The sequence below is a fragment of the Mustela nivalis genome, assembly GCF_964662115.1.
Source record: "Mustela nivalis genome assembly, chromosome: 16".
NCBI classification, from domain to species: Eukaryota; Metazoa; Chordata; class Mammalia; order Carnivora; family Mustelidae; genus Mustela; species Mustela nivalis.
The window spans coordinates 27,999,566-28,011,816 of NC_139035.1; the positions used below are offsets into that span (position 1 = coordinate 27,999,566).

At 37.6% G+C, this 12,251-nt stretch overlaps 1 protein-coding gene across 4 annotated transcripts in view; it reads left to right on the plus strand.

Annotated features, from left to right (window-relative positions):
• The window catches only part of RC3H1 (ring finger and CCCH-type domains 1), an 83,536-nt gene that overhangs the window by 42,702 nt on the left and 28,583 nt on the right, over positions 1-12,251 (plus strand). For all 4 annotated transcript variants that reach the window (XM_082704394.1, XM_082704393.1, XM_082704396.1 and 1 more), the window contains exons 6-7: positions 4,129-4,329; positions 7,614-7,746. In XM_082704394.1, coding sequence (XP_082560520.1) covers positions 4,129-4,329; positions 7,614-7,746 — 334 coding nt within the window. The remainder of the gene's footprint in view (positions 1-4,128; positions 4,330-7,613; positions 7,747-12,251) is intronic.

Here is a 12,251-nt window from a genome sequence, read left to right on the forward strand (position 1 = left end):
GATACTGAACAACAACAATTTGATCCACATATGGATCAAACTGAGGTTTATAGATTTTGATATTTGAAGAGGCTAATAAGCTGTGTGTCATTGTTCCACTAAGGCTATATGCAGAATTGGTCTGAAAACAGAGTAATTGAAGCAAGAAGTTTCATTTTGCTCTTTGCTCCTGCTGTAATTCCACATGTACAGTACTAGAGTTCATTTGTCATTTCATTTTCAGTATATATAATAAGGCTGGACATACTCTTTTTTTTTTTTTTTTAAAGATTTTATTTATTTATTTGACAGATCACAAGCAGGCAGAGAGAGAGGAGGAAGCAGGCTCCCTGCTGAGCAGAGAGCCCAATGTGGGGCTTGATCCCAGGACCCTGGGATCATGACCTGAGCCGAAGGCAGAGGCTTAACCCACTGAACCACCCAGGCGCCCCTGTACATATTCTTTTGTATCCCAAATTGAATCAGCACTGCTTTAGACAATCAGTGCTTCCTGTGTAGCATTTATCATTCATCCTGTTTTCCTGACTTCTTAATGTGAAGGCTTCTTGCTTCTGTCACACACATACCTAGTACTTCATGGACCAGAGAGGCAAGCCACTAAAAATTTTTTAATTCATACAGACTGTAAGGATATCCTTTCCTGGGTCACCATGTCCCCTCATCTGACACTCAAACTAAAAAATCCTACGGTCTGTTGTAGTTTATTTTCTCATTTCCTGAGAAAGCATGGTTTATAAAATCAACAGGAAAACATTTATTTTTATAAACACTATATTTTATATACAAACATAAAATAATTTATATATTTATTTATATATTATATATAAATTATATGAATTACATAATTATAATGATAGAAATAATATTGTTGAGTTACATAATTGTAATGATAGAAATATTGTTATATATTATATTATAAATATATAAATAACAATATATTTCATAAATATGTTTTGTAAGTTAATAAGACATTCGTAAATAATAAAATTATTTATATATTTTTTCAGATTTTATTTATTTATTTGACACAGAGAGAGAGCACAAGCAGAAGGAGTGGCAGGCAGAGAGAGAGAGGGAGAAGCAGGCTCCCCCCTGAGCAGAGAGCCCCACCTGGAGCTCCATCCCAAAACCCTGGGATCATGACATGAGCCGAAGGCAGACACTTAACTAGGTGCCCAGAAAGCATGCCAGTTTAATTTTAAAAAAATTTTTAAAGCTCTGACTAAATGCCCACATTATTTTTCTTTCTTGAGTCAGATTATATATGTACTGAAAATGATGTGTGCACTCCAGGTCTGTACCCAACCCTGTTCTTAGCCATAGGTGCCTCTGGGACTATTAGAAACTTTAGCCAGAATAACTCCCAAGTAGTTCAGATTGTCCCCAAATAACTCACATTGGTTGTAATGATTATAATAACATGATTGTACAGTGTTATGTGCAGTACACTTCAGAATGTCTGTCTGCTTCCAAAGTTCTTTGTTCTGTAATAACAGCACAGACACAATATTACAAGCTTAAAAAGTAAAAAGAAAGAAAAGGAAATCTATCCTTCCCCTGTGAAGAATAATAAGGGGTCCAAAAGCCCCAGAACATCCATGGTGAACCTCTCAATCCTAATTAAAAGCATTAATAGTAATTGAAAAGAGATTGGAAATTTATAAAAATCCAATTATTTTTCATTTGGGTCCTGATTCTTTCCCTTTATTTCATTGTCTACCTGCTTTCTTCTCTTGCTGGTAATACGTGCCACAGTCTCCCATCATGAGAAGACTTATCTTCTCTCATTGCGATAGGTCCATACCCTAAATTTTATTCACTATGTTAGAGTTTCTGTTAAGTATCTACCAATACCTGTTTAATTTAATTTGTGGAACTCACATCGATGGAGCTCACATCTTCCATTATTCCTTGTAGCTGTGTCTGTCCATATAGCTGTGTTCTAACTGCATCCTTTTAGCATCTCTTTTATTCTGTTTACTTTTTCAGGGGTGCCTGGTGGCTCAGTCCTTAAGCATCTTCCTTCGGCTCAGGTCATAATAAATAAATAAATAAGATCTTTAAAGAAAAACCTTTTCAGGCAGGGATAATTAGTACAGTACAGTTCCGGGACTTACTGTAGACATGCATCTCTTGGAAATCTTTGTTTTTAGTTAAAACACAGTTTTGAGAATCTAGTATATCATATGGAAGACATTCTACATTTTAATAAGGTTTAGCTTGTATTGAGAGGATGTTTTTATACATCCACACATGCATTTGGTCTTTTGACTTGCCTTTAAATGGTGGCAAAATATATTTGTTTTTGTGACTCTAGTTCTTTTTTTTAAATCTATTTGGTCTTTTATAGATTTGCCTAACAAAATTTAAATTAGGACTTCTTGTAATAAGAATGGAATACATTTAAAAATATAATCAGGATGACCTAGAAGTCTTGCTGTAGTTTTCTTTGCAAGGAAAAAAATGGGAATTTTCTGCTAGAGGAATTTGAGTCCTTGTGGGAATAAAAGGTTAACAAGGTAAAAATATGTTCAGAAATATGTTAGGATACAGGTGATCCTGGAGTAGAATTAATTATTTTGCTTTGGGGGTTCCTGGGTGGCTCAGTTGGTTAATTTGAGTTGGCTCAAATCGTGATCCCGGGTTTCCGGGATTGATCCCTGTGTGGGGCTCCCTGCTCAGTGGAGAGCCTTCCTTTATCTCCCTCGCCCTCTCCCTCTGCCCCCCCACCCGCTCATGTGCTTTCTCTCTCTCTCCCCCGTGCACACTCTCTCTTACTCTATCTCACATAAATAAAATCTTTTAAAAAATATTATTTGACTTTGATTTCCTGAGCCTTTGGCCCAAATCCAGCTTGATTCAAAATGTAGTGATACAGCAAAGACAACAATAGTACCTACCTCAACAAGTTTAGAGAAGTAAATGAGTTAATATGTCAGTATGATGGTTAATAAGTTAACACACTGACTAGAGCATACTAAGGGCTCAATAAGGGTTAATCATTTTAATTACTAAAAGATATTATCATTATTATTATTTTATACTTTCTGATGGTGGCCAAGCCTGCAAAACTCTGTGGAATATTAAGCTAAGTACAGATTAATCGTCTTTAGAATCATACCAGCATCTGAATGACACTCTTTCAGTTAGGTTGTCAGCCAGCTCAATGCCAGGCAAGCCCAAGTTTGATAATCCACAGTTATGAAGAAGAAACATACATTGTTGTTGTTATTGTCTTTTTCAGAATAATTGCATATTTTCCCTCTTTTAAAGTCCTTGCTGTGTGTGTGTATATATACACATACCTATGAAGGTATATAAAAAGAAATAGACTCCATATCCAATGTGGGGCTTGAATTCATGCCTTGAGACCAAGAGGCACATGCTATACTGGCTGAGCCAGACAGGTGCCCTGAGTATTTTTCTTCTTTGAAAAAATGCATATCTGCACATCTCTATATGTGTTAAAGTCTATCCAGTTTAGTTTGCTCCAGCACATATTCATTCTTTCTGTAAGACCTGTTTGCAAGATTTTTTTTTTTAAAGATTTTATTTATTTATTTGACAGAGAGAGATCACAAGTAGGCAGAGAGGCAGGCAGAGAGAGAAAGGAGGAAGCAGGCTTTCCGCCGAGCAGAGAGCCCGATGCAGGGCTCAATACCAGGACCCCAGGATCATGACCTGAGCTCAAGGCAGAGGCTTTAACCCACTGAGCCACCCAGGCGCCCCTGTTTGCAAGATTTTGATGTCTTTGAAGGGGGAAATGTAAAGCAAAACAGTGTGTTCCATTTTAATCTTATTATTGTTGTTAAAAGAAATTTGTTATAGGGACACCTGGTGACTTAGTCAGTTAAGTGGCTGCCTTTGGCTCCGGTCATGCTCCCAGGTCCTGGGATGGAGTCCCACCATTGGGCTCCTTGCTCAGCAGGGAGCCTGCTTCTCCCTCAGCCTCTGCCTGCAACTCTGCCTGCCTGTGTGCACACTCTCTCTCTCTCTCTGACAAATAAATAAAAGCTTAAAAAAAAAATTGTTATATTAAAAATGATCTGTTCTCTATATGTGCTCTTATAAAGTATAAACTCATTTTCTTTCTTACCTGACTCATAAGATTGTTGTGTATCTTACTAGGTCACCAAGCGTGATGAAGACTCTTCTTTGATGCAACTAAAGGAAGAATTTAGAACCTACGAAGCTCTACGGCGAGAACATGACTCCCAGATAGTGCAAATTGCTATGGAAGCAGGCTTACGAATTGCACCAGACCAGTGGTCCTCTTTACTTTATGGAGACCAGACTCATAAGTCTCATATGCAGTCAATTATTGACAAGGTAGACCTTTTTTTGATCCTTACTTCTTGGACTAATATTGGAGTTTGGGTAATTCATGATTTAGTAATTTGTTTAATGAATGTATGTTAAAATGAATACTGTATGTCAGGCTCTTATAAATTACTTATCTGTAGCTGAGTATCATAGCTAGTCACATAGTAATTCCAGTTTGTTTATATAATTAGTGTATAATGACATCATTCATATAAGATTTGACTAGTGTTATAATAGGTCATCCAGCACACTCTAGTATTCTTTAGAGAGTCTTCCATCTCTGTTATTGTTGCCTCTCTCCCTTGTTTTGTTCCCTGAGTTTTCATCATCCCATTAACTAAACCCATCTTCTAAATGCCTTTATTGTTCTCCTGTAACAGCCATTCAGTCATCTGGAGAATGTATACATTAGGGTTTCTTATGATTCTTAGCAACAGTAATTTCACATAAGTTACCAATCATTCTAGGATTGATCAGATTTTCAGTAAACTTATTTTTACTTTATCTCGTTGTTATGATAAGAAGGTCACCAGAGTACACATGATCAGGCTCCATTGTTGCTGGCTCTAAGTGCTGTATTTAATTCTGTTAAAACTAGGGTAAATCCTGTAATTGTTTTTGTTGTAATTCAACATGAAATATACAAAAGTATAAAAAAAGTCTTAAAGCACCATGTAAATATATATGTTATAATAGCATTAACTTTTACTATTTTACCTTAAATACTTAAAACCAGCGAGATGATTATACTTTAGAGTCTACCCACATTTAATTTAAAGAAGTAAGATCAAGATGTTCGGGTAGATCAAATATAATATTATTTAACACTTATTGAGAGTTCACTGGCGCCTCGTTTTAAATAACCCATTTAATCCTTTCAATAACCCTGCGCTGTCCCAGGGAGGTAGATTAAGTACATTTCTCCAGGATGGCATAGGTAATCAGTGACAGGCCTGGATCTGAAGTTGGGTGTACTGGTCTAGAATCCATGTTCTTAACCACCAGATCTTTCCAGACTATTCTGTCACTTCTTGTTATTCCCAGGATAGGATTATTTGAATGAATAGTGTATTGATGTCAAAGGACAATTGGGAAATGGTTTTCTATGCTTGTTACGTAATTTTCAGTATAATGTATATTACTTCTTTTGTCCTATAAATCTTTTCTAGATATCTTTGCTCAAACTTTACTTGCAGCTCCTAGGTCTGAAATTATGCAACTGACTGATTATAATGTATTGAAACCTTAGTAATGGTCTCTTAGAAGATTAACTTTCTACCTCTAAAGAGAAACTTGGCTGGGTTTTAAAAAGATTCTACAAGGAAGTTGACCTTTTGGGTGAATTAGACTATGTAGTTTATTCTGTAACAGTATCCTCACATCATGAGCAATAATTTGAATTTACTATCCAGAGACTTTACAACAAACTGATATACAGACTTCACAGTGTATGTGGCATCTTATTATCTAGAGTGGTATAACTTCCTGTGGTAACGAGCACTGTCTAATGTGGTGATCACTAGCCACCCATGGCTGTTTAGCCCCCAGAATATGACTGTGCAACTGAAGAGCTACATTTTTATTTTATTTTATTAATTTTAACTTAAATAGCCACATATTGCTAGTGGCTACTACTACATTGCTACTACACATATTGCCACTGTGTTGGACCTTACAGAGAATTTATTAAAAGTGATAATGAAAATCAGTAATCATAGTAAATTAATGGATAAGCATGAATTACCAGTTCACAAAGAAGAAACATACGTAATTGATAGAATAGAATTCACCTCCAGTAATAATTAAATACACATTTAAAACTGACATTACAGGGGCACCTGGGTGACTCAGTGGGTTAAGCCTCTGCCTTCAGCTCAGGTCATGATCTCAGGGTCCTGGGATCGAGCCTCAAAAGTATCAATTGCTACATTATTTATAAAGTAGAAAATAAGCAAATGGTTAAAGAAGTTACCTTTCTGGTCAGAACACGGTTATATGGCCATTAAAATTAGTTATTTCAAGACAGATACTCTCTTCAGCTGATAAATAACATTCAGTTTCTTTAAAAAAAAAAAAGTGAAATATTTGTATTAAGTGTCAGTGAGGATACATGGGTGTTGTCATTTTATTAGACACTTTGAAGTATTTCCTAATAAAAGTGGTTAGCAATAGAAAAATGCTTTTGTTGGGATGCTTGTGTGGCTCAGTGGGTTAAAGCCTCTGCCTTCTGCTCAGGTCATGATCCCAGGGTCCTGGGATCGAGCCCCGCATTGGGCTCTCGGCTCGGCAGGGAGCCTGCTTCCCTTCCTCTCTCTGCCTACCTCTCTGCCTACCTGTGATCTCTGTCTGTCAAATAAATAAAATATTTTTTAAATGCTTTTGTTAAAATACTAATGGTAACCAAAACTGTAAGTTTATAAATTATAAATTTGTAAAAAGCATGCAAAGATGAAAAAATTGAATAAAGGCTTGTTAGCATTTGAATGGTTATTTTTCATGTTTTTTTAAATGTATGCTTTTTTTTAAAAAATTATGTTTTAAAGAGTGACCTTTTAGGGAAGCAAAAGTCTCATCTTTGTTAGTAAAAGGCATAGAGAGCTAAATGTGTCCAAGTAAGTTACTATAGCCTAATCAATTTCCCCTATTCAAAGTCCTATATATAGGGCCTCTCAGGGGAGTTAATGTGAGAAAGTGTGTCATTAATTAAGCTTGAGGAAGATACACAGCCAGATAACTTCCAAGAATCCCAAGCCATTATAAGATTGTTTTCGAGTTGGAGTGGACTTTGGAAATTTTTTAGTCCATATCACAGACGGACTTCCAAGTGATCCATAAAGGCTGTGTCCGGTGTGGTGACTTTTGGTCTCGAACAGAACTTGAACTCAAGCTCAGTTTGACTGAGTTCAGTTTCATTGTTTTTGGTATTGTATAGCCTTCTTTCTAGACTCCAAATTTCAGTTCTCTGGAAGCACTCCAAGAGCCAAACTAATACAGTGCTCTAAGAATGTAAGATGGAAAGAGTGTACTTCCAAATTGAGGAATTGAGAAAGGGTCAGACACATTTGAGGATTGTGCCATCAGAGGGAAGAGAGTTTATAGTCTGCCGAGCTGTGAAGGCAGGGGAGTATAGGGTTTGCTCAGGCACCAGTAATCCAGTCTGGCCAAAGCCTGAAATGTATGGGAGGATAAAATTAAATGTAGTAAGTTGCAAAAATGATTGCAATATTACACAGTTTTTACTTTAAAAGGATTAGCTGGGTTTTGGAAAGTTAATATTTATCTTTTTTAAGTTGCAGACCCCAGCCTCTTTTGCACAAAGTGTTCAGGAACTAACAATTGCTCTCCAGCGAACTGGAGATCCAGCAAATTTGAACCGACTAAGACCCCATTTGGAGCTATTGGCAAACATTGACCCTAGTCCAGGTAAATTAACCCCAAGGGAAATTAATGGACTGTCCTTTGTGTGCCTCAGTGCTGCTCAGTGATTCTTTTAATTACCTTTTGTTACATTCCTTTTAGACACTGTGTAAGTTTCTGGCCCCAACCTTGTATCTCTATCTTTATTGCTTCAAACCTTTTTACTTACTGCTCACTTCACCAGGGAAGTAGATTCACTCTGGGATCCTTCGTTTTCTCTTTCTCATATAACAGAATTGTACTCTATTTACTGTTCTCATCTATTTTGACAAAACACAAGTTCACTAATTTTTTTCTATATTCTGTGTCCTTAGTTGCCGTTTTCTTGGTCCCATTTTTTGCCCTCTCTGTGATGATAATGTCTCTCATTCATTAAGCATCCTTACTTGTGCATCTTTACTTTGTCAACCCTTTTCTTGCTCCTTCCCCTTGACCTGAAAATCACCCAACCTTCATTTTTCACATCAAAGGTATTTTAGCTTGTGTTCTGCTGCTGGCCCTGTGTTTTATTCCTGTTCCTGACCTTCACAAGTAATTTCCCAGTTTCAAATTCCAGAGACGGCTTCTCAGTCCTCAAATTACTTGATTTCTCTTTAGTATTTGATGATGTTGTCGACCAGTTCCTCAATATAGGGACTCTCTTGATACTGTATCTTTCTCTACTCTCATAATTTCCTTCTGACTTCTCTAGATTGTGCTTCTGTCTTATTTTGACCATTCTTCCCTCCTGCCCACTAAGGAGTAGGCCAGTTGTGTTCTTGGAATTTTGTTTCCTTTGCATTTTGTTGATGATGGTCGTTCATTCCCACCACTGGTATTACTCTCTGGAGAAAATAAGCTCCCAGATATCTCTATCATCGTTCTCTCTTCATCACTCCAGATTGACTTTCCCAAATGCTTTCCGAGGTTCTTCATGGTCTCTTCTGTTCTTCGAAGCGGATTCTTCTTCACTTGATACAGCTCTTCTTCCTGTGTTCTGTGTTAAATGACCTCATTGTCTGAGGTATTTACACTTAAAACCCAAGTCTTTTGTCTTAGCTCATATCTTTTCCTTTTACTCGTTCTACATACGATTTGGGACAACTGGATCTCTGTTCTTTCACAATATCCCTCTGTCCCATGCCAGTTAATACTGCATTGGTGAGGGCCTTATTCTTTTTCCTGAGACCGGATGCCTTCCATTTTCTGCTACTCTTAATTCTGTTTTTAAGTTCAGTCCACATACTGCTGCAAAATAAATCACATCTCTGATCTTATTTCTGTACTCATAAACTTTCAGTGACACCCCATTGCTTATTGAATAAGGTTTGGAAATCTTGACAGTGGCATTTCGGGGCCCTATATTTTTTTCTTTTTTTTTTTTTTTTTAATCTACCTTTATCGAATTTACTGTCACTTGGGTACCTAAGTGGCTCAGTCAGTTAAGCGTCTATCTTCAGTTCAGGTCATGATCTCAGGATCCTGGGATTGAGTCCCCATCGGGCTCCCTGCTCAGTGAAGAGCCTTCTTCTTCCTCTCTCTCTGCTACTCCCCCCTGCTTTTGTGCTTGCACACTCTCTTTCTCAAATAAATCAAATCTTTAAAAAAAAAATTTATTCTCAAAATTGCTTAAATCAGACCAGGTCGAATATAGCCCTAGAACCCAGTCATTTTTCTTTTTTCCCTATTAAGCAATCAAAAGAGCACTTCCACCCCATCAAGCACCAGCCTTTTTGTCTATAGCTATGCCGGTATGGGCTGCTATCCCTGTGAAACAGTGGATAAACTGTACCTCTCCGCTAAGGCCTCTCCCCCTTCTCATGTTTTTAATATCATCTTGTCAAGTATATCATTCCAGTATCCTCTGTTTCTTATATGGCCAAGTTGTCTTCTCTACTGGAGTATTTCTGTCAACATACAGACATCCTATTATTCTTGTCAACATAACCCCCTTGGACAATATTTGCCATCCACCTAGTACTGTTTTTGTCTTTTTTTTTTTTTTTTTTTTTTTAAAACATGCTCTGAACTCACTGCAGTCAGGCATTTATCTCTATTGTTCAACGAAAACTGTTTTGTCAAGGTCACAGGTGACTTCCATGAAGTTAATTCCAGACATAACTTCTTGGTTCTCACTTGTTTGACCTGTTAGCAGCATTTAATGTTGTTGTTCACTTTCTGATCCTCTTAACGCTTTTTTCACTTGACTTTCCTATTTTCCTTCTCATTTTATGGGACCCTCCTTTGAGCTTTGAGCCTCCTTTGCTAATTTCTCATCTCTGTAGCCTCTCACTTTTGGATTGCTCCCAGAGTTTAATACATGTATCTCTTTTCTAATTATACCCATGTCCTAGATAACATTGTCTAGACTCATAAGTTTAAATATTATTTATATGACTCACAAATTTACTATATTTTGTCAGTTCTGAAGCCCACGTTTCTTTTGATCTTATCATTTCTGAAATTGGAATGCATCTGTGTAATGACATGTAATTTAATTAACACTCTTTTTATTTTGGTGACACATAAAATAATGGTGTATTTTGCAATTGATTTAGATTCTGTGAAACATGTAGTATATCCAGCCCATACTTTCTTCCTGAATTCTTTTGTATATACCTCCTTGTTCAGCATGCAGCAGGCCTACTTGAATATCTAGTAATTTCAAACTTAGGGGCACCTGAGTAGCTCAGATCGTTAAGCGTCTGCCTTTGGCTCAGGTCATGATCCCAGGATCCTGGGATGGAGCCCCACGTTGGGCTTCCTGCTCAGCAGGGAGTCTACTTCTCCCTTCATTCTGCCTCTTCCTCTGCTTTTGCTCTCTCTGTCTCTCTCTCAAATAAATAAATTTAAAAATCTCAAAAAAAGGGGGTGCACTTGGGTGGCTTAGTGGGTTGAGCCTCTGCCTTCGGCTCAGGTCATGGTCTCAGGGTCCTGGGGATCCAGCCCTGCACTGGGCTCTCTGCTCAGCAGGGAGCCTGCTTCCTCCTCTCCTTCTGCCTGCTGCTCTGCCTACTTGTGATCTCTCTCTCTGTCAAATAAATAAATAAAATCTTTATTAAAAAAAATAATTTCAAACATTCTGTCTAAAAGTGAGTTCCAGGTACCTTAACACACACCCCACCTTCCTTTCCTTTTAGTGGCAACTCCAACCTTCCATTTCATTTCCTCAGTCCAAACACCTTGGAGATCTCTTCAACTCTTCTTTCTCATGTGTGGTACCTCTGATCCAGCAGCATACCCTGGAGGTCCTTCCCTTTAAAATCCATGTAGAATCCATCTGCTCATCACCTTCACTGCTACCATCCTCACTCTCTTCAGGGATTACAGAATCGCCTCCTGTTCTCAGTCTGGTTTTAGCATAGGAGCTAGAGTGATCCTGTTAGCAGTCTGCTCAGAAATTCTCCAGAACTGATTGAGCCCTGTGTTGGGTTCCACACTCAGCATGGAGTCGGCTTCAGATTCTCCCCCTTGCCCTGCTCGCACACGTGTGTGCTCTCTCGCTCACTCTCTAAAAATAAATGAAATCTTAAAGAATTCTCCAGTGCTTTCCATTGTTCAGTAAAAGTGAAAATCTTTCCTGTGACCTCACATGATCTGGGGTTCTTACCTCTTTCTAAGCTTATATTCTATTCTTTTCCACCTAACTCACTCTTTTTCAGTTTCACCCCTGTGGAACATGCCAGGCATACTCCCATATCACCATCTTTCCTTTCCACTTACTCTTTTTCCCTAGAACATTTTTGTCCTAATGTATCCACAAGGCACACTCATCCCATTTTTTCAGGTCTTTAATCAAATGTAACCTTCTAAAGGAGACCTTCTCAGGCCACCCAGTCTAAAATTTTATACATACCTGTCCCACCCCCTTTCCGTGTTCTATTTATTCAAGTCATCATTATCTAAATTGTTTTATTTTGATTATCTTATTTACTGTCTGTCTCCTCTGCTTGGATATAATGGGTTTTTGTTTTGATCACTGTTGCTTCCCTAGCAACTAGAACAATACCTGGGACTTAGTAGATGTTCCCAACAATACTTTGTTGTATGACGGTTCTCTTCACCTTTTCTAGATACTCTTTTTTTTTTTTTCAAGTGAAACTCCCATGTGTCCTTCAAAGCCTTATTCACAGCCATCACCTAGAAGTCTTTCAGAGTGTCTCCAGTGGGAAGTCCTCTCTGTATTTGTGTTCTCAATTTTTATATTTTCTCCTAGAGAACATTTTGTATTTGTGGTTAACTTTTCCTTTATAAAAATCACAGCACTGTCACTAGACAAATATTAAATGAAGATGGTATAGCAGAGTTGCTTTATATAATGACTATTCCATTCAGTTTCTTTAAACATTCTGTTTACCAGTACGTCATCTATGCAGAATTTCAAAATGGACATTACAAATTGGCTAGTCCACAGTTAACTTTTGTTTGGTCCACACAGTGTTGGGCTGCACAATATTCTAAATTTTTTAGGTAAAACTTAAAACTGGACAATTTCACATGAAAATCTCACATTTTAGTTCCCTAGGGAACAG